At 37.4% G+C, this 22,670-nt stretch overlaps 1 protein-coding gene across 2 annotated transcripts; it reads left to right on the forward strand.

Annotated features, from left to right (window-relative positions):
* Positions 1–893: 893 nt before the first annotated feature.
* TMEM182 (transmembrane protein 182) lies at positions 894–20,848 on the forward strand. 2 transcript variants are annotated; one of them, XM_033051113.1, is made up of 6 exons: positions 894–1,126; positions 1,362–1,399; positions 1,844–1,943; positions 3,303–3,401; positions 11,754–11,891; positions 19,775–20,848. In XM_033051113.1, the coding sequence occupies exons 3-6, from the start codon at positions 1,925–1,927 to the stop codon at positions 19,996–19,998; spliced, it is 480 nt and encodes a 159-aa protein (XP_032907004.1). In that variant the 5' UTR covers positions 894–1,126; positions 1,362–1,399; positions 1,844–1,924; the 3' UTR covers positions 19,999–20,848. The 2 variants fall into 2 exon arrangements, with proteins under 2 accessions (XP_032907004.1, XP_032907003.1); XM_033051112.1 differs by lacking the exon at positions 894–1,126 and having other exon boundaries at positions 1,259–1,399.
* The last annotated feature ends 1,822 nt before the right edge of the window (positions 20,849–22,670 follow it).

Here is a 22,670-nt window from a genome sequence, read left to right on the forward strand (position 1 = left end):
GTTTTTCCCTTGCTGTCCTCAAGCATGCTGATGCACTGTCCAAACCAGTACTGGCATATTGAAAGTAGGAGTTCCTCTGGACTCCTAAGTCTACTGCTATAGAATGTTGTGACAAGTGTTTTCTGGAGTACACTGGCTTAATTCTTCTCTTGAGCTCAGTACTTGTCAGTACACAGTATCAATGGAAATTTTCTACTCTGATGATAAATAATTCCAGTGAAATTTTATTTGGAAAGAACTGTAGGATCTGGTGCATTTTATAAATTCTAGGAGCATGTCCTGTAAGCCATGAGACATGACTGGGAAGGCCTGTTTGGCATGAAATGAAGTTGTTGAAAAAGCCTTTTTCTTGTACAGTGTAATTTAAATGTTTTACCTCATCACTTTCGAAAATGGCCAAAGCATGTGTTTGGGAAAGTGTCTTCTTGTTTTAAAAAGATCAGAGTTTTTAATCAGATGCTTGAAGGAGTTTTTAACTACATAAGTTTTTGATATATGCAAAAAAGATGAATCTGAATAAATAAAGCATTCAAGTGTTTTTGTGTTTAGTGTTGCTAAAGTTATTATTTTAAAGGTCAGATGTAAATTTTAAAAGAGAATTGTATTTTTATTATATAGGATTTTTCAGAGACATCTCTTCATTTTGGTTACCATATTTTAAAATTCTATAGAAAAATCCTCAACCTTCTTTTTATAACATGATTTACAGTAACTTCCAAAGTGTTGCAGGATTCCTTTCCTGTTAGCAGCTAAGGGAATGTTCACCACCAGGCCTGAACTTTGGAAGTGCTTGCTAGTACTGCGTGCTCTGCTCACGTAGATGGACAGAGCCATTGCAACTCCATCTCCATCTCCACTGATGTTGATGCACCAGCTGCAATAATATTTCAAGTCAATCCCTGATTAGTTAGGGGAAGGTCAGCTATTTCTGACTGGCCTCGCCCAGACAGCGAAACAGAGCAAAGCTCTGCCATCAGTGTCCTAAAATAGAAGGCCCTTTTCATCTGTCAGACTTGAGTCAGCCACATGGAACACAAATTTGGAGACACAAATTGACTCACAGGGCACTGGGAAGAAGGGCACAGGCAGAAAGTCGAGTGAAGAGAAACTTCTTCAGATATGAGCTGTATTCTTCAAACAGTTTTTTTGTTACTTTCACAATAATTTTTTTTTTAAAAAACTTACTTCTAATATTTTAAATAATTAAGGGTTTTTCTTGGTTTTTTTTGTTGTTTTTCTTTTTTTTTAAACTTCAATAATGAAACTGAGTGTGGGGATATTTTTTGGAGGCTTCTTTGCAGCTCTGGGGGTTTTGTTTTTTTTGGTGGCATTTGGGACTGATTATTGGCTTCTTGCTACAGAAATAGGAACTTGTTCAGAAGCACCTGAAAGTGCTGGGGTTAGTATGAACTTTTTATTTATAATGAGAATTATATATGTAGAATTCTTGGATGTGTTTATTTTCTAAGAGATTCTTCTGTATAAACTTTTGAATCTACAAGTTGTGTTCATTTTCTAAGAATTTACTTCTGTATATACTTTTGAATATACTCATTTTGACCTGCTGGAGGCTTACAAGCCTGCCTCAAAACCTCTTATAATCATTTGTAATCAGCTCTAAAATGAATTTTTATTTTGTGATACTGCTTTTACAATGTGATATTCTTTCAAAAGAAGAATGACTGTTTATAAATGCTATAGGTGACCTAAATTCAGACAGGATGTGTGTCATTATGATGGTGGTGTTTTTTACTTCAACACATAATTGAGCTTATTTCTTTCAGCCATTCAAAAATTGTATGATAAAGGCTTTCTTTTCATTTTTTTCCCCCTGCTTCTCTAGGGAGAGAAGGCCACTTTCCATCATGAAGGTTTCTTCTGGAGGTGCTGGTTTAGTGGAAATGTAGGAGATAATAATGCCAGCATGTGGAAATTTTGGTACAGTAAGTAATTTTTTTTTCTTTTTACATTATCTACAGTGTTTTGTTCTCAAAATTGTTGGGGCTTGGTGTGTTTTTTGTTTTTACTTTGGTCTTATGAATCATTAGATTTCCTGTGCCTTCTTTGGAGATCAGGTTCTTCAGCTACCCTAAAATAAATTCTTGACACACACTTTTGTAATCTCTACTATAGGAAACCCCAGGACAAAATGATACAAGTTTAGCTATCAGGTTACACTGTGGTTGTTATGGATGCCCTGTTAACCTGAGTCCATTCTTAGCTACACAGTCTTTTACCACTTGCTGTTAAACAGTTGGTTTATTTCTGTTAAGTAGGAAAACCAGAGCTTAGTTGTTAGCCTGGTCCATGAATTTTTGCTTGCAGAGTTTCTCCATCTGTTCTTAACCAACTACAAGTGGGTTAAGAAGGGAATGGGCAACTCCACAGCGAAAATGGTGTAGGAAGAGTTCCTTCATTACATTCACAGATGACCCATTGCTTTCTTTCACGGCATGCAGGATTCTAAGATAGATAGAATTCCAAGATCAGATAGTGTTTTCAACCAAAATCTTCCATTAAGAAGTCAAGCAAAACTTCTCCAGTCTTTGACGCTCCCTCTGAAGTAGGGAGCTCCTTCACCTTATTGAAGGATTTCCATAATCCTTGTGAAAAGGTGCCGTCAATCAAGGTTGACTTCCATAGCCCATATTTTGCTAAATACATTGCTTTGTTTTGGGTGGAAAATGTAATATTCACAGTAGTTAATTTCCCCTTGTTATTTATCTAGAAAATTATGTGGTCAGGAATATGAAATTTAGATGGGATTTAAATTATAGTCAGCTTTTGTCTTTTACCAGAAAGAAGTTGATATTTTTAGAGGAATTTAATATAGAGGGTAAAATTACCCTTTTCTGGAGGATATTCATTCCATAGACTAGACAAACAGAGATGTTTGATATTTTCGTTGTTCTTTTACAGAAGAAAAAGTAATTGCCTTGATTTTGTTTGTTTGTTTGCTTTTTTCCTGCACATGTAATAATGAGAAGAACATAATTAACCCTCAAATGAGAAAGGTACATATGCACACAAAGGCATATATATGCATCACATATAAATTGCAGTGTGCTTTCAGCAGGGCTCATTTACTGTCCCAGAGTACAAATTTGTGTTGCTCTTTAAGGATTATTCTTGTTTGGATAACAAGGCTTGTATCTCTTACCAAACCAAATTCACTGCAAGCTGTTGCCTAGGAAAGGACCTGAAATCTTGACCTATGAAGCTCAGTTTGCCCATTTAAAGAACAGACACACCATATTGTTAAGGCAGTAAAATATTAATCTTCAGCTGTCTTTCATTTTTAGCCAATCAGTCACCTTCTAAGAATTGTACACATGCTTACCTGTCACCATTTCCTCTTCTCCGAGATGAGCACAACTCAACCTCCTATGACTCTGCAATCAGTAAGTATTGTTTGGTGCAAATGAATACAATGCCTATAGTTTCAAGAAAACAATTTGGATGCTTCAGAATAAAACAGCCTTATCGCTCTAAGCAGTTTAATTAATGGAATGTTGCTATTTCATACTTCTCATAAATCTACAGCATGCTTTTTTAAGCCATTGTTTAACAAAGCACATAAATAAATACTTAGCTTTAAGCATGATGGCAGAAGGGAGGTAATTTCTGGAAAAAAAAAATAGACATTTCCTTTTTAGTGCTTTTTTTTCTCCAACATAGTAAGTATCTTCCTGGGACTGAATGCATTAATCAAGTACTTCTTGTCATGTGTTTCAATAAAATTGTTTTTTGTTTTGGTTGGATTTTTAGTTTTGTTTTTTTTGTGTTAAATAAATAACCACATATGGAAATGTATTGCATTTTTACTTTATGAAGATTGAGGAGCAGAGCCCTGATGCTGTCTAACTTTATTTAATTAAGTATAATTCACTGAGGAGCTCTTGTACTGTAACAGAGATGCATGTAAGTATTTATATACATGTGAAAGATAAAAATGAATAGAAAACTTTGTCTTTGAATAGTGCCTAGAAAACTCTGTCTTTACAACACCTAGAAACTACTTAAAAATATCAGGTACATTTAATCAGATTAAGAGCTTTACACAAACATATTTGAAGTAAATAACATCTGATATCTATTTCATATGACTTTTTAAACAACCTGTGATGTGTGCATGGGACGTGTCTCTGAGCTTGCTGACTAAGGGACTTAAGTGATCCCTTCCTGTCCTGAAGCTGTAATTATGCTTTTGCTAACCTTGAAGCGTCTTTAGAATCCAATTTTTATGCTGCAGGCATGAAAAAGAAAATAAACTAGAGTTATAATGGTTCTGCTAATCTTTAGAAATTACGAACTGTTTGTCCAGGAAGAATTCAGAGCTCACCATTCAGAGATCTAATCTGTAACTTCATAGCACATCTAGAACAGTTTATCTTTCCATTTGAAAGTGACAGAGCTATCAGCTCCTAATAGCCTAGACAGAGTTTGTATTCCACCATTCACTCATACATTCACAAAGGTTCCTCAAATTATATTGTATGATTACACAGAAGTGGACAAACAAAAGAAAAAGGAAAGGAGAAGGAATATCATCAAAAGTTTAATTAATTTTAGTTAATGTTTGCCAAAAGAACCACTGCTCAAATATAATTTTCCTATCTATATTTCATATTAGGAGATTAAAAGTAGGCAGAACTGTACTGTAGATGCTGGCCCAGGTAGAGCATATTCAGAGCCATTCCTGCTATATAAATAGATACAGTTGGATTGCTTTAGAGCTCATTAAAACTGAAGAGGGTTTGGGGTTTTTTATGCCTACATTTCATTTTCAGCATCCAAGCTGAGTTATTTACTAGAACAGATATGATTGTTTAAGTCTTTCACAACTTTTTGTGAGGAAGGTTATGTCATCATCTCTTCTATTAGTTCAAAACTTGTTTCTCCTTTAGTCTAGTTTGACAATCCTGCCCATGGTATTTGGCAAACAAGTTTTAAAAACCTTGCTTCAACTGCAGTTGCTAAATTAAGAAATGCCAGAAGGCTATCCTCTTCTTCTTGGCTCCCAGTGCAGGAAGTGGTTCTCTATAAAGCCAGTGGCAAAAGGCAAGGGGACTGCCAAAAAACCTGAGGTTATTGTCCCCTTTTTTTGGTTCTGCTACTGTTTCTTGATAAAATATTACCATTTTCATGACTCATAGCTTTCTTGACATATTCTGTTTTGGGCATGATAAAAAGCCCAAATCTCTTCCCCAGGTTTATCATTCAATGTTTAGTGAGTCAATTAAGTTCTATTTTAACAAGATATAACAAGATAACAAGAATTTTTCTGTCTTCTTCATTTGTGATTTCATAGAAAAATAAACAGCTGAATAAAGAGCTTTAAACTGAATTGGAAAAATCAAACATGTATACAACACATTTTCTAAAAACCTCTAACTTTCTGTTCAGAGCACTACTAGTTTCTGAATGAGTAAAGGCATGTGACTTTTTACAGACTGTTGGCTTAAGAGACTTTTGGATCTTATCAGAGGAATTTGAATTTAACTTTAGCGCCTTGTGCTGTCCCTTATGTGCAGACAAGAGTGTAGCTTGTTTTTGCAGTGCCGTGTCACTGTCCAGCTAGAAGAGCTCAGACAAAGATAAGTTGCTTGAGGAACATGAAATCTCTGATGCTTTTTGAGTGCAGTGTCTGGACCAAGTTCTCTGTTGACATAACTCCTTTGGCTTTGGTAGGAATTTGGCTCAGAGCTTTTCTGGGCCAGAATTCAAAACAGGCTCACCAATCCTCCCTTAGTTTGTTTACATCTTTTTGTATGTTGGATTTGCGTTTGTGTCATAGTTCCCCTGAGGACGGGGAACTCTAGTGTTTCAGTATGCCTTAAAAGCTTTGGACCAAAGGCTGGGTTCATTCTGATGTACAAACCTTGACTATGAGCTCTTGGTATCAAGGACTAAAGTCTTAGATGGAAATGTAGACAGAAAAGCCTACAGGGCTGCTTATATTGGAGTTTTGAATGCATGCTTTAGTGGATCAGTTCTCTTTTGATCATTACTCTTAGATGCATGATCAGCTGCAAAGGGTTAGACAGCACTGCTTTGAAATTGCAGTTCGCTATATGTTTTAATCATGGTTATAATGTTTCTTTGCATCCATTGGTTTTGTTAAATGCCTTGACAGAGTGGGGAGGACTTCCCCTAGCTGTAGTGTAAGGTATTGTCAAAAGCTGTGTGGTCCATGGTTTATGGTTAGTGTGCTTTAAGAAATTCATAGGCCATGTAATTTATCTTAACCTGACACAAGTTCTAAATGAACTCAGGGAAAGCCTGACTCTAGTGACTTTCTGATGGTACAGAGGTTTAGAATGACAACTTTTATAGTGTGCAGCTCTTAAGTAGACTTAGCACCTCACGGTGTTGCTAGCAGATTCATTTTTATGATGATTATATATATAAGTGCAATAAACTACAACCAAAGAATAAAAATAAAAAAAATGTAGACCATACAGTAGAAATACCACAGCAGCAACCTGTATATTTTAAAATAAACATGTATTTGCATAACCATAAGCAGATTAGTTGCCCCATCAGGCTATTCTGAAAACATAATAGTATAGTACTTTAATATGAATTAATTGCTAGCTAGATTAATGCATAATATAATGTCATTAAATTACTTAACACTGATGTTCAAGGGCTATCACACTTTCTTAAAGTTCTTTTACTATAGGACAATACTAGGCCTGTTTTTGAAAAATGTGCCAAGTTCTTACTCATGGAAATAGTCCCACTGGCCATAGTGAGACTATTCCAATGAAAAAGAAGTGAAAAATCTAACACTTACTCACTAATTCATTATTTTATTTTTGAAGGGATTTTTTCAACTTAATTTGGAAATAAACAATAGTTTCCTAACTGTTGTAAATCACCCCAACACCTTTTGAAGCTGAAGTGGAAGCATTTTAATGGGGCAGTACTTGCAAATTAGTTTAATATCTGATTTTTTTCTGACTATTAGTATCCTATTTTGCTCAGTACTGGGCACATTGCCAGCATTTGAAGTAATGCCTAATGAATAATACACAATGTTTATAGGACTGAAGCAAAAATCTGATTCAGCAACTGTTAAATCTAAAATGGTGAAATCAAATTTATTGGCAGGTTTGTTAATGGGTTGAAATTTATCTAAAGTAATCTGGAAAATATCAGCAATGAAATCTGAAAATAGAAGTTGTGCAAGTGAAATGTTAGCAGAAGTCTATTTCTAGGGGTAAAAAATGCTCTTATGTAATAGTTGTATAGTTGTCCACGAGAGATTACAGTAAGTGTGATCTCTGTAGTCCCCCAAGCAGCAATAAAGTAAGAAGCATTTTAAAAAGCAGTGTAACTATCCTGTGAATATTGTAGTTGTTTTACTGTTCAAGTTATTTTTGGGGAAAAAAATTACTAAGGGATAGTAAAGGGTGCTGAATGAAGCTGAGAAAAGTCTTGCAAAGTTTACTGTGTTGCCACGTGTGTCTCCTGTGCTGCTGCTGAGATAGGTGATTTCATTTAAAGCTGTTTATCTGCAGTGAAGATACTTCTTCTGTTTGAGAGCAGCTCAGGTGCTTTGCCTTTCACTGTATTGGCACTGTAAATGGCAATACTCTTGCCAAAAGCATTTCAATATCTCTTATATTAAATACAGAGGTAAAAACCCACACATCCTAAAATACAATCCACTGTCAGATCACAGGAAATGTTCCCTTTTGGATGTGAGTTTGTCCGTGATAATTCAAGGAAACTTTTCCAAGTCATTTTGCCTACCTCTGGAAATTGTTGTGTGGCATTGTGCTAACATGTTTCAAAAGGCTTTTCATCCTTATAGGACTTAATAATTCATATTGATATTAAATTTAAGTGGCTTGTGTTTTTATGGTACACCACAGTACTTGTATGGACTGATGGCTGTGTTTTGAAAACACTTTTAAGTCAACAAGGGCAGTGAAATGCTCGGTATGCTTTCATGATGCTGATGTTAACATCTCCAATAGTAGAAAGGTGTTCTTTGTGACATTAGCTAGGCTATTCCTGACTAAGAATTATGGAGCTCCAGAGCTGTCCATGACTGCTACACAAGTGTGTGTTGTAGGTGACACAGCTCTCTAACTTTTCAAATGTATTATTGCTTCTCTTTCATATCATGTGTCAGTAACATCTTAAAATAGGAATCTGTAACTTCAGTTTGTAGTCAATTATGGGACCTACTATACTAGAAAAGAAAGCTTTTGGTAATTTTCACCCGCTTCTTCAAAATTTGGTCCCTTGCACAAACCCAGATACTTCTAATTTTCAAATAATGCAAAAGTCTCCGGAGGGACCTAAATTAGGATCTTTAGAGAGAAAAACAGGTAGCAGGAGAAAACTACAGGTCATGCAGTTTTGGTGGAATATAATGTTCCCATACAGGCCTGATGGTGCAGTTGTGTGTGCTCCTGTTTTCTGCTAAGTCTTTTTTATTTTTAGGCCTGCCTGTCATTTCCAAGGCAAACATGCTCAACAAAGGGGCAGCTCATCAAGATGAGTTACAAAACCTTCTGTTTAGCACTCTTGCAACACAGAGCAATGGTATCTAGGATTTTAAACACTGCAGATATGTTTACTTTGCACTTTGCAATAGTGCTCCTACTCTATTTCTTCTGTTGTAAGAAACCCTTGGAATAATGTATGTATTTGAGGTGGGTAACTAATATATCTGTGAAGTACCTGGAAGAGACAAGGGTACTCCTTGTCATCTGGACCAGGACATGGGCTATCCTATGAAATACCCCAGTGAGACTTAAAACTGCAAACTTCTGTTAACACTTTGTATAGAGACGCTTCATATGGGTTCACCAAATCATTGTTTCTTGAAACAGACTGGATCACAGTGTCAGTCCTTTTCATGGGATGTAAAGAAGAGTAATTCAAAGCAGCATCTTCTGTTGTGTTTTATCTATCATTGTGTGTCTCAGCCTCAGAGTAGCAAAGTCTTTGACTTGAAGAGTAATTTCATTCTTAGGAAGATTTCGTTTCAACCAGCTCTTTTGTGTTCATCTATAGATGACAGCTAAGCTAAATGACAGCAGTAGGCCTGAGTTGTAATTTTGAGTGACTAACCCTGTAGAAATTGATCTTGCCCATCCAGGCAGAGAAGATGGGAAATGTGATCTAAGCAAAAATGGTCAGATTATAAAATAAGTGAAGCCATCTCTGCAGGAAAATGATGGCTTTTTAATTCTCTTACAAAAGTAAAAGTCTAAGTGCTCACAGGGTTTCCTCAGACCTGTGTCACAAATGAACTAAGGGACTTTTTGCCTTGCAGATTAGAGGGGGTAGTATTTAGCTTGAAAAGTCACAGATTTGTGAGCACACTTTGTACCTGTCAGTTACACTATATTTTCTAATTGATGTTTAATGACTGAATTAGCTTAATAAACATGTATTAGGATAATCAGATTTCATCCATGATTCTTTAGAGTAAATAACTGTTTTGGAGAAATAGAATGGAAGCTTCTGCCAGGTGATAGCTAGGTGAAATCAGTATTTCACACATAATGCATGAAATACAGTGTTGGAGCAGAGAAACAGCTTTTTTCTTGTATAGTTACAGAGAGGTGGAAACAAATTTTCATCAGTTGCATTTGTACTTCTTTTGTGCTCTGTTTCTAAGAATATTTGAGCATCAAATCAAGCTTTTCTCATGAAATTTCACTAAAAGCAAACTTCAAAGCTTCCTGTATGAAAAGCAGATAATGAAAATAGATGTTGGTTTTGTAATACTGGAGAATCTCGTGTAGTCCTCCATTCAGAAAATAGAAATACTGCTCCATGACTTAGGTGACTGACCGTAATAATATACAAGAAAGCTTTTCCAAGGTCCATTTTGGCCAATGTGTCCTATTATGTAGTATGACTTTGAAGTACCTTGGGCCACCCATGTAAAAGAGTTGGGTGGTTATAGATTGATTTAGTGGTATTAGGCTTTAAATGAGGAAGTAATGTCCCATAGTCTTGGAGACTGCAATGAAGCTTATCAAAGTAGCCCCATGAGTAAAATAATATGAAATTGCTTCAGAAACCCAAGACTGTAGGACTTGAGAGATTTACCTTTCTAGGTCTCCATTCACTGTCCATTTGCATTAAGTGAATCATTTAACTACGTGTTTAACTTTAAACAGGTGCCTAAATCCCATAAGAGGTGTAGTACTTAAAGCAAAACACACATTTAACTGCTTTGCTGAGCCATAGCCTAATTTCTTACCTACTATTCCAGTATTTTTTTGTTTATATGAAGTGGAGATTTGGATATGAACCAAACCACAATTTTAACCCTTCTTCCAGGTACTTTAAGACACATTCATCCTTTTTATGCCCAAATCTGCTGATCACTGTGGCGGAAAATTATGTCTCTGAATGTTTGCCTGGGTTAAAAAGGATGTTATTTAAAAAGTGTGGCTAATGTAATGTGGCGAGTGTGATCTAGCTAATACATTTACAAGGCTGATGATGTATAGTTTAACTTGTGTTAAGCTGGTCAAGTTAAAAACCATAGACTTTTGGAATACATTAGTGGGAAACACGAGCTGCCAATGCCTAGTGTGCCTTCAGATTTCAGATGAGAGCAAACCTGAATTATTACTGAATAGCTGTCTCTAACAAGCTGTATGAATTTGAATCTTTCAGGATATGAACCAGTATAATAGTTGCTTGGTTGTGTTTTTCCATAACAGTAAGTAGGTGCTGTCAGATGATAAGTGGCAGTTTCTTTTGTGATACACTTTTCCTGACTTGCCAGCTGGCTTATATGCTTTCCTCAGTTGGGTGGAAATGTTTTTCACTGACTGAATTGTCAGTGCTTCAAGATTTTCAGATCTGACGATGGAGATCTTTACAACTCATAATTTTACTAATGGGTTGTGTTAATGTACCAATTTTTAAATTCATGGGAGAAATTTATGTCACTCTTGTAGCATTTGTAAAATGATGACTTTGTTAAATGGATGTGCAATTAACCAGCTAAAACTAATTGTTAGAAAGACTCTTTTGGCCAGAGTATGTCACAAAACTCTCAGCTCATTTATCACCAGCTGCATCCATTAATTCAGCACTGCTTGGCACTGCCTAACAGGGGCTTCTGAAACATCACATTTTAAATTTAATAAAATACAAAGAGCTTTAGAGCAGAAATAGGCTGGTTTAAGACAGTTAGCTGTTTTTCAGAAATACAGTTCACATTTTCTTAGTTTCTCCCTGCTCCTAGTTTAAGTTTCTTTCTGCTAAATATGGCTGTATATAAGGAGTATTATCCAGCTGTAAATTGTAAAGAACTTACAGATTGTAATTGGTAATATAGTCCGGGCACTAAGAGTGTCAAGATATTGCAGCTCTCCACTTCTTCCACACAGTTTTGGTAAAATAATTGTATCCTATCAGTCCAGTAATTTATCCCAAAGAATCACTGCTGTATCTTTGCTGTACTATTTTCTAAAGAGTGTAAGTTTGCTCAGGTTGCTATCTTACAAGGTAGTGCTAAATAGTCAGCAGATGGATTTCCTTCACAATAACTTACATGCTGTTTTCTGTGATCATCAGGTAAAAACTGGTAGTCAAACCTCTTTTGACTCACATTATATATATTGTATATGCAAAACAGAATTAATGTTTCATTTGTTAATAAGGCAAGTGATAAGAGAAGGGGAAAGGAAAATCTTTGTTAGCCAATTTGGATAAATTCTAAAAATATTGTATTCTTTTTCTTCCTTCTTCCTTTTTTCCAGTTTATCGAGGTTTCTGGACAGTTCTTATGCTCCTGGGAGTGCTCACTGTTGTGGTGGCTAGTTTCCTCATCATTTGTGCAGCTCCTTTTGCCAGTCACATTCTATACAAAGCAGGAGGAGGCTTTTTCATCATTGCTGGTGGGTATACTGTTTGCTCAGTCAATTGTAGAGTAGAAAGGATGAGTTATTTCTTCCATTTTCCTTAACCAAAAATTATATCAATCATGGTTTAAAAAAGCATATGCTTCTATCCTTTGGCTTGTGGAGTGCCTGTCTTGGAGACAATTCCTTGCACAATTATTTAATAATGAAGCTATTATAAAAGCAATTTTTGGGTTAAGGTTAAAAGAAAAAAACACATCCAGGACAAATCATGGAATTACACTGCAATTTCAATCTACTTTTTTTAACAGGAAAAAGAATGCATATTTAAGGATGTTGCCATATAGGTTTCTCAAAGGCTTTAGCTGAGGAGAGGCTTTAGCTTAGTCCTTTACCAGTGATGCAAAAGATGATTACAGTGTACTCTGAAGAAATTGGGAGACAGAACACATTTTCATGACCAGTAAATGAAAATGCTTTGGATGTGATAGGACTAAACAAAATAGTTGTCATGTATGAGTAAGTAGGAGCTCTAAACCTCTGTGAATGAAAGATGACAAATAACTGAATTCCCTCCTTCCTCATAACCCACACGTAGGGTGGAGGATGCACCCTCCCAGGATGCAGCTGGTACTGACAGCTCACTGGCACACTGCTTGCTTAGCCTTGGGAAGTCTGTGAAGATGTCACACTGGTGTGTAAGATGCAGTTATGTAGGATGTAAATGATAGTATGTGCTGCATCGCTGCCCTCCTTGGTTCAAAGCCTGGTGAGAGGCAGCCCTGTGAGAACATATTGTGTTTCAGGGTAGAGCCACCCGTGTCAGGACCACAAGGCCTGGGCTCTCTTTTTGCTTCTCATGTTGACCCCCTGACCTTGCTTACCTGCTGCTCCTCTAAGCTCTTCATATGCAGCTAGTGATCATTATTCCCTTCCAAAGGACTCTCAGTGAAGTGTGGGAAGTATTTTATATTTTAGTTGAAGAAAATCCTGCATACTTTCATTTTATCTCTTGAGAATTACTCCTCCACACTTTAAAAGACATACAAAAAATATTCATAGGCTGATGGAGATTCTAAGAGATTTCAATGCTTTTCGTCACTAATTTGCAGGGCAAGAGCCCATGTGAATCTTTCTTTTTCTGCATTTGTAATGCATGAAAACCTCAGCTGTCACTAGAAAGTAGCAGAAGCTGTTTGAGAGGAAAAGGGCATTTGAAAGATGTGGAACTGATGGGCAGAGGTGCAAAGCGACGTTTGTGTTCTCCACTCTGGGTCAGTTCATCTGCCCTCATTTAGGTAGGGGAAAGTTAGATCCCCAAGCCTGTGCTAGCCTCCCTTGGCTTCCCTAGGAGGCCTGCAAGAGGCAATAACATTCATTGGCAGTAAAAGCAGTCGGTATGTAAGAAGTTCCCCCAGCGGGGGAATCATTTCATACTGAAAGAGGGGCCTAATTGGATCAGATGAATGTGCTATGGAGGAACCCCACACCTCTCTTTCCTTTACTAAGAGAATCTAGAGAGACTATTTCTTTGGGTATGTGAAGTTAAGTGAGCTTTATTATCCCAGTGTGTGACCTTGGGTCTGTGTATTTGCCCCTTGCACCCTTTATCCCTATAGAGCAAATGTTCTTCAAGGGAAATCCTGATTTTTTACTCTCTCTGTATGTAGCATGTTTCAACTTCAGGACTGTTCTCAGTCAGGGCTTTAGAAAAAAGCTATGTTATTTTTACTGTTACCATTACTGACTTTAGCAAAATCCTGCTATGATTTGTCAAAAAGTAGTGGTGGCAGGAGAAAATAGGACCCATTCAGCTTTCTCAAGACAGAACAAGATAAGAGAGGATCTGATGCATAAGAGGGTAATGTGCTCTAGTGTGTTCCTGCTGCCCTGATCCCTTCCTCTGCCCATCTCCTTCAGGACTTGAGAGCCTGTTCATTACTGCCTGCCAAATCAAAGCAGGGCGTGGAAGGGGAGAGTGATGAGAAGTGGTGCATATTTATCACTTCTCAAATGTGTGATCCGGATGCAGCCAGGGTAAGCATCTGCTTAAACACAGGCCTAATGGAAAAATGAAAAGATGCAATGTGACTTAGATTAATGTGACTTAGATTTGGTGAAGTTAGAGTTCTTCTAAGACAGAAATCAGCAGGTTGTTTTGAAGAAACAAAAGGAATTATACACATTGTTTTGAAAGAGCCTGTCTTAACACGAAATTCAAGTATGTGTTAAACTATCGAGTATAGTCTTCTGAGAATGAAGTTAGACAAGATGATTGTTCTTTGGAAGTTAGGAAGAAGATAGGGAGATCAGTCATTTTCCTACTTACATGTCTTCAAGAAAAGTTAGATGAAATAATTTTAATACCTGTTATTGGACTAGAAGTATCTTTACCCTTCCGCAGCCTTAACTTGAAAATTTGCAGCAGATAAAAGCTGTCCCTCAAATGAAGAGTATAGCTTGTAGCATGGCCTGCTGTGACATCTTAGGGCTCAGAAAGTAGCTGAAGATATTATTGAGAATGAGATTCATGCCAACTGTTCAGCCATCTGAAAGCTGTTTTGTATGAACCAACTGCTTAAATTTCTATGTCAACAGTAAGAAACACTCAGATGGACAGTTCACCTTCTCTGTGATAAGGCAGACAGGCTTGTCTTTTGGAGGAACCCATTCAAGAAGCCTAAACAGAGACACAAATAAATTTATGTTGAAAAGGACCTCTTGTGGAAATCAAGTCTGACATCCCATTTAGAACAGGGTTGTCTTCAATGTTAGATCAGGGAGCTCAGAGCCTTATCCAATCAGGTTTTTAAAATCTCCAATAACTGATGTTTCTTAGCATCTTTTGGTCTTGTCCCAGTTTGACCAACTTCAATGAGAGAAATGTTTTCTTTTTTCCTTGTTTTCACCTTTTACTTTCTTTGATGCAGTTTGTTACTATTACATCTCATTCTGCTAAGTCTGCAGGTCTCTGAAAATCTATCCCCATCTTTTCTATAACTCCATTTGGAAAAATGAAGGCTGTATTCTTCTCTAGACTAAAATTTGCTAGCTCGCTCAGACTCTACTTCTTCTCCATTCTCCTAACCCTTTTGGTGGTCATCACCTCAGTTTATCAGTATCTCTATTTCACATGGGGTCCCCAAACTGGACATAGCTTACCACATATGATATCACAAGTGTTGAATAAAGGGTGATATTAGTGTTTTCAAATCTGATGACAGTGTTCTTGCTAATGCAACTAATGTATGAGGTTAATTTTAATTTTGCCAGACCTGCTTGAATTCTTGTACACATAAAGGGACCATTCTTGTACTTTAGGGAAATTGTATATGAGCAGCACCAAATTCTTCTGGCCCCTTTGCCCTTTAAGGCAGCCTTTTCCCTTCAATTTGCCCTCTCGGGATTTTGCCTACCAGTTCTCTGCACAGATTGAAGTGTGTTCTCTTAAGTTCTGGGTCTTACCTTCTGTATTCTTCCTAGGATATTAACTTTTGCCATTCCATGGCCATTATAACTACAATTAACACCATCATTTGCCTGACCCATTTTTCCTTAATTGGGAGTAACAAAACTTTGTAACCTTATTAACCACCTGAGGCCACAGGTGGAACTACACCTGCAATACCTGCAGGGGAAAAGTGAGTATCAGTTCAATAGTACCACAGTCAGTGACTTGAATGCAATGCTGCCTTTGCAGCCTCATCTCCATGTCTGCAACCTCAGAGGATGATCCAAGAGCAGCTACAATACTGTCATAGAAAAAGAAGGGAAAGCTGCAATAAAATGATCTCTTAGAGCTGCCTTCAATAATTACCCTGTGCCTCTTTCTGCCTGATGGTGGTGAAAACTGTCCTCTTGTAATGATGCCAATAAGCAATATGCACAGAGCATTACAGAATCACACCCTAGTGAAGAAGCAAGATTAGATGCATGACTGCTGCTTCCTGCCAAAAGTGCAGAATTCTTTAATACTTTAATTCGAGATCCTAGATGAGGACAAAAATCTGTTTTCAGAGATATGTACCTACTCCCGTAACTTTTGCATGGGATCCTTCAGCAGAGAATACCAGCCATTATTTTTAAATAAAGGTCACAAGAGGCCAAGATAGGTGGTAGAATCTGAAATAACGACAGGAACAGAAACATGCATTTAATAGAAAAATATGCACACACTCATAGAAGTTTTCCTCAAGTGAGATAAAGAGTTCTAAACTTCCAGGCATAAGTAAAAAGCTCACATCATTCTTTCCAGCACCTGTTGTCTTTGAGTCTGCATAGTAAAAGATTCATGCCATAAACAGCCATTCACCATTGACAAGTGAAAGGCATTTCTACGTGGGAAGAATCAGTACCAAAGGCCAGCAAACTGCTTCTTGAATTCACAGACATTTCTAAAGGTTCTGTATTCTTTCTCCTCTACAATATGCACAAGTATTTGTTTGAAAGAAATTCAAAAGAATGTGAATGTGAAAGACAGAAGAGTGACCTCAGAGAAGTCCGTGTCTTATCACACTGCACAGAGCTGTGTTTCAAACATGTGTGTTTATAAAAAAAAAAACAAATGGAAAAAAAAGGAAAGAAAAAGGAGTAGGAGGGAAGTATTTGTTTGTCTTAATCTCTCAGAGACATATTTCATGTTGTAGGAATAATTTTCCCCATCATTCCCGATTCATGCAACTGCTGTTCTATTTTTTATTCACTAAAAGGCAAAAGCAAAAGGACGCCTGCACTCTATGAAAAAGGTCCAAATGCCAAAAACATAGAAATATATCACAAAACACACTATTCCTAAAAATATTTGCTTCAAGAAATTGTGGATTTTTTTCACTCTCGGTAATTTTGTCTTTGAGCTTGCCTTTGAGAGTTCATGACATTCACAATAGATTGTCAGTGCAAGACTGCAGGAGCAGATTTCTCAAGATAAATATGCATTCAGTAAACTGTCTAAGCTCTTAACTCCCGTGAAATCATAACTCTGTGAAAATTAGACAAAAGGAGTGCTAATGAACGAGACACTGATGGAGGCAACAGGACATGGTCAGTTTTTACCTAGCCTGATTGTATTGTTCAAGATATTTATTGAACAAGCTAAGTAATACACCTATTAATTAGTCTCCATTAGCAGGTGATGAGAACCCTTAAATACTTCTTTAGTGCCTTAATTAACTAAGAGGGTTTACATACTATTCCTTTCTTTTTCTTCCCTTTAGAGGAAGGACATTTATCTCTGCTTGACATACATTTCTTCTGCAAATTTCCACACCCGACAATTTGCCACTGTGAAATCACACCCAGTGGATGATAGATTCCCTGAAGTTATTTTACCACTGGCAGCATTGGCTTGCTATTTTGCACCTACATGGTGTTGATTCTAGTTTAACCACCTAGGTGTTGCTTTAGAGTGCCTGAAAAGCAAGGGGTGCTCATCTCTAGATTAAAGCACCTTTGATGCAGTTTTGTTTTAATGACAGATGTTTTTGACTAACTGCTCTACACAACTTTGCTTCTATCCAGGATGCCAGAGGGCTTTCCAGATGTGCAAGGTCTGGTTATACTTACCTGCTTCTATAGTAAGGGACCACTACTTTTTTTGTAATTATTATTGTTTTGGACTAAGTTTTCCTCAGTGTAGAGCTTAAATAGAGGACTAGTTTGAAAATGCATAGGCACATCCAGTTGAAGAGGTAAATTGGAATGTCCTTAGGGATTTTGCCAGATTATTAATATATCTTTCCAAATCTTAGGGCTATAATTTTTTTGTTCAAGTTTTGCAACTTGAACAAAATCTATATATCTAATAACTTAATTTATGAATTTGTCCCTGAATCTTTCTACTTTTTAAATCAAAAGTTACTAGCTCTGTTTTGTTCTAATTTTCCTGTGTTGCCTACATTATCTGTTATCATTAGATGTTCTGTTCTAGAAATCTGCTCAATTTGAATTATATTTGAAGAGTCTTCAATTTAATTTCTCATTCTTCATGTCTGGCCCTAAGGCAATCCTTCTCTCTGATTGTTTCAGTGGTTTTATGTTTAATACAAGCACAGTACTAAATTCCATCAAAATTGAGTTTTACTTAGGTAAAATACTTTAAAAATTGAATTTATGCCTCTTAGAGTCGAGTGTTGGGTTTTTTCAAACTTTGTTAGGAATTTGAACCTTAGCAAAAAATGTAATCCTGGAAGTGTATTTCATAGACATGAAATGTGCCTGCCTCCTTCTTTATTTCATTTTTTGCCATTATTTCAGCCTCCTAGAAAATGCAGATCCTTTGGGAATGTTCTGATGTTCTGATTATGCCTCAGGTTTACTACTTCAGCCCTTTCTTTCTTGGTCTTCAAATGGTATTGTTTATAAGGATTGAGCCATGAGCTCTCACCTGTCAGATGTTCAGGATGTATGTAAAGTTGTTGTATTTTGTCCACAAAGCAGTAATAGGAAGATCACCAGGTCACCAAGTTAAGCTGCTGCATCTAACCTGCCTGGTTTTGTCTGCATCAAGTGAGGGAGTGAGGACAACAGCTGCTCCCTGGTAAATGGGCAGGAAAGGTGGGGAAAGGAGGTTGTGAGGCAGCATCCCAGTGTGGGGATGGGGAAAGGTAACCATCAAAGGTTACCAGGACATGTAAATACGGAAGCAAATGCTTGGCCATGGGTGCTTACAAAGTTCACTTGTGAGTTTTGCCACAAATGTCACACTTGTTCAAGGCTGCGTTGCAAGTATTTAACAGGATGGAGAAGAGATCACAAATAACTTTTACTTACAGTCTGTAGCCTCAAGTTTGGCAGTGAAGATTTCCCAGGACTGTGCACTAACTTGTTTTTTAAGGAGGCACCTAAACATTCTTGGATAAAAACATGATGGGCTGGTGTCCTTCAAATATTTTAATGTTGAAATAGATGGTCCTGCTGCTGTAACTCTGCTGTGACAGCTGGAGCTCAGGGAGCAAAGGGTTGCAGGCTGAAGCATGCAAAAAATTTAGTCTCGTGCCCTTGGTCCTCCTGCAAATCTTCTTCTGGAGCATCTGTTCTGCAGGCTTGCATTTCTCAAGTGTCCACATTCCTCTAAAGTGAAATGAAATATTAGGAATGCAACTGATACTTTGGAAAGCACTTTCTTCTTATATCTCCTTCTGGTGTATAGTAACAAGGAGCTTATCAAAGTCTGTAAGGACATGTGCTCCTATTACTATCATGTATAAACAATTCAAAGGCCTTTCAGAGGAGTGGTTGGGAAAAGGCTGTGAATTATGTGGTGGATTAATTTCAGGAAACTGTTGTATCCAATTTGAGGTCATTACTAAGAGACTGCTTCATAGTTATTATTTAATTATTGTTGGGTTTTGTTCCTCTACCAAGAGCTTCTTTTCTAAATGTGGATGATTTTGAATTAAATATATTTGATTTTTTATGCAAAATAATTGAGTAGAATACTCTGAAGTTTTGTGTTCCAAACACAGCCCTTTTCATAAGAATAAAGAGCAAATGCAGAGAAGTAAAGAAAATAGAAAGATTTCCCACTCCTTTCTATATCTCATCCATAAGACTGATAAAAACAATGCCAGACTTTGGGAAGCAAACATACATATTTATTTTCCAGATTTTCCCATTCCATTGCCTCTCCTTCCCCCACCTTGACCCCTGAATTCAAAACAGTAAATACAAATTTTGTCGTCAAAATCTGCCTACCAAAACCAGGTATCTCCTTTGGCATGGGAGTATGCCTTTCAGTGAAAATCAGGAGCACGATGGAGGTAGTGCTAGGAAGAGGAAGACAAAGGCAAAAATTATCCAGTGGTGGCTGACTGTGCCATGCAGACAGGACCTCAAGCATTGATGGATGTTTAGGTAATACAGTAAATGCACCCAGCATCTGTCTCACACTCTGTTGGTAAAACCTGCTGTTTCTTTTTCAGGTGTCTTGTTTTCACTGGTAGTCGTGATGTATGTCATCTGGGTCCAGGCCATGGCTGATCTGGAAAACTACACAAACATGAAAAAAATGGATTGCTCAGACTTTGCTGTTTATGTACGTTATGGCTGGTCATTTATGTTGGCTCCTATAGGAGTATTTTTTTCTTTATTAGCAGGAATGCTGTTCTTGTTGGTAGGGCGTGCCATTTATTTACACTCAGACTAGTCAGACTCTGCTGAAGGGAATACAGCAATACTTGTGAAACTTTGTGAGAAGTGTAAACTGGAACAAAATTTTGTACATTATTACCATTATGGCAATCCTAAGTGTGCAGGCAGACTTCTGGAATTTCTTCTGTTACTTGTTTAAGGGTAAAGGACACAAAACTCAGTACAGGAAGAAACCACCTTTAGTCCCAGCTAGTTGTTTTTAATTCTTTAGAAAGTACACTTGTGGTTCTTCACATTGTACTATTAGCAGCATTTTTGTAGGTTAACAAACAGAAGAAGACAAAAATTTTCTGAAAGTAAAACATGAACATTAATAATCTCAAATCAACATTTTATACATTTATCTTATAGCATTTACACTGTACTTCTGTTTGTGGAGAATGGCACAAGGTAGAGGAGAAGGCAAACATTCAAACACAGTAATTCAATCCACCTCCTCTCCTGTTTTCCACTACTTGCCTTAGCATTAATGGCAGCAAGCATGTCTGCACTTCATAAAAATAGAGTGCAGTTGTTCATGCAGCATCCATAGGAAGAGGATGAGAGACAAGACAATTGCCATGAATGTGTAAAAGCTTAACTGTTCTGTTACCCATTTCTCTTTTCTGTATGCATATGAAAGCTGTGTACTTCTGTATTCTGAAATCCATGTGTTGCATGATTCTGTAAGCCAAAATGCCATAGTACAATCGTTATCTGAAGTTGTGCCAGAATTGTATTTTGAATTATAGCATTAATATTTTAATTAAGTTTTAACCCTTTTATTTTTCAGTGGAACAATTGTCTCCTCTAACAAATATTTTCATGGTTGTGTAAAAGTATTTTTTTCTTAAAAAAGGTTTATTATCAAGACAATATCTAGGACATGAAAATGTGTGTCTTATGCAGCCTTCATTTTCCCACATATTAAAAATCTGCATTATAGAACAAATCCATCTTGCCTACTGGGCTTGCTAGGGAAAGCAATGAGCCCAGCTATGACAGCAGGGGAGATGGATTTGGTTCTGCATTGTAGGAGTGGCTGGTTCTGCGTGTGTGTGGGTGTGTGTGCACATCTGTGTGGAAGATGGGGTAAGGATGAGACTGTATGCACGGTATGGAAAAGATTGGGTTGAGTTTCAACAATGGCAAAACTTTGTCTGGCATTGGGCCCAAATAGAAATTAAATCCATCTGAGAGTGTGCTGGTTTTCACTTTGTAACTCAATGCAGAGTAGTTTGGGGCTGATGGGGAAAAGTAAAGGCTGCATATCGGTTTGTTCTTGTTCATAATGCTTAATTCCACAGCTGTTATGAATACTGAAAGCATTGCTAAAAGGCAGGAAAGGAATGCCCACAGAGAAGATGTGGTGGGCCAGATTGGATGTTACTTCCATTTTGGGAAGTTTTGTGATTGGAAGCTTTCCAGCCTTTCCTGCTACTTATTTATTTTTCCCTCATCAAGATTAGTGTTATACATTATAAAACAGGAAGACAACAAGAATGGGAGGTAGGGAAGCTGGGACTGTGAGGTTTAGAATAATTACCAATTCACAAAAATATTTTTATTGGCAAATAACATAGTGTTTTTAATACTGTGTCAGAGAGTATGATGGGTGAATTTTAACCAAATATTCATAAGCATTTATATACGAGCCCCACATAAATGATAGCCATCCGGAGAACATTAGGGTTACACCATAATGCTGTTGGTTAGTCAGGAAATGCTGAAATTAACCCTGCTCGTTGTACATATGGTATTATATTGCTGCCCTTAATTACACAATCACATACTGTTTCTCAAATAACACATTCTGTTGGAATTTGCCTTCTTTACAGTCTAGGACACTCACTAATAATTGTGAAGGTAAACTCAATATTCAAGAGTTATTGACTGGGTACCCCCTCCCAAGCCCTGTCGGCTTCTCTGCAGGGGACAGTCCTTCTCCACAAGAGCTTAGAGGGGGTCATATGCTTGAGCCACTTTCTTGCAGGTTTTGGGAGCTGGAGGAATTGAGAGGTGCCTCAGAGCTGGACCTCTTCCAGCAAACCCAACCATGTGTGCAACAGCAACTAATAAACTCTGCAAGGATTGAGCCAAAGGCTCCCGTGGCGCCCTTAATTCAGCACATGTGCATCTTCAGAACTCTCTCCGTTGTGCAGCTAAATTAGTTACACTTTTGTGTGCAAGACATCCTCTCTTGGAGGCAATCCTTTGGGTCATACTGTGGATGTAGTGGCCATTGAGATCCAAGGTGTTTCTGAGGATTCCCTTGGAAATGTCTGGAAGTCTTTTCAATATCAGTAGAAATTTCTTGAGTCCTCATAAATTTTTCATTCAAACTCATACTTTGGCAGCAGTCTGTGGCTCTATCAATTTGCTTTAATTGGATTCCCCTCTTAGTGGCAGAACTGAAAGTCAGGTTCCTTCTGAAATGGTGGGGTTTGTTTGCTCCCTCCAAAAAATGTATGCAAGTAAGCACATGATATGTAATAAGTAGTTGCTGCAGACGAAGGAATGATGTTAAGGGTGGTGGGGAGCATTTCTGGGTGTATATTGCCTAAAAGCACAGTTTAACTCTTGTTTTTCTTATTTCATTAAAGAGCCATGTGCAGGGGAATGTGCTTGTAAGAACTTGGGGAAGACAGGCCAGCTAGGGAGACTTGCTTTGTGGCATTCTTCCAGAAA

The sequence above is a fragment of the Catharus ustulatus genome, chromosome 2, assembly GCF_009819885.2.
Source record: "Catharus ustulatus isolate bCatUst1 chromosome 2, bCatUst1.pri.v2, whole genome shotgun sequence".
Taxonomy (NCBI): domain Eukaryota; kingdom Metazoa; phylum Chordata; class Aves; order Passeriformes; family Turdidae; genus Catharus; species Catharus ustulatus.

Excerpts from the sequence above, each read along its gene's own strand:
- TMEM182 (XM_033051112.1), top strand. The coding sequence starts at position 1,259 with ATGAAACTGAGTGTGGGGATATTTTTTGGAGGCTTCTTTGCAGCTCTG. Across the intron at positions 1,400-1,843 it reads AAGCACCTGAAAGTGCTGGG|GGAGAGAAGGCCACTTTCCA; the intron begins GTTAGTATGAAC and ends CTGCTTCTCTAG. Across the intron at positions 11,892-19,774 it reads AGGCTTTTTCATCATTGCTG|GTGTCTTGTTTTCACTGGTA; the intron begins GTGGGTATACTG and ends TTTCTTTTTCAG.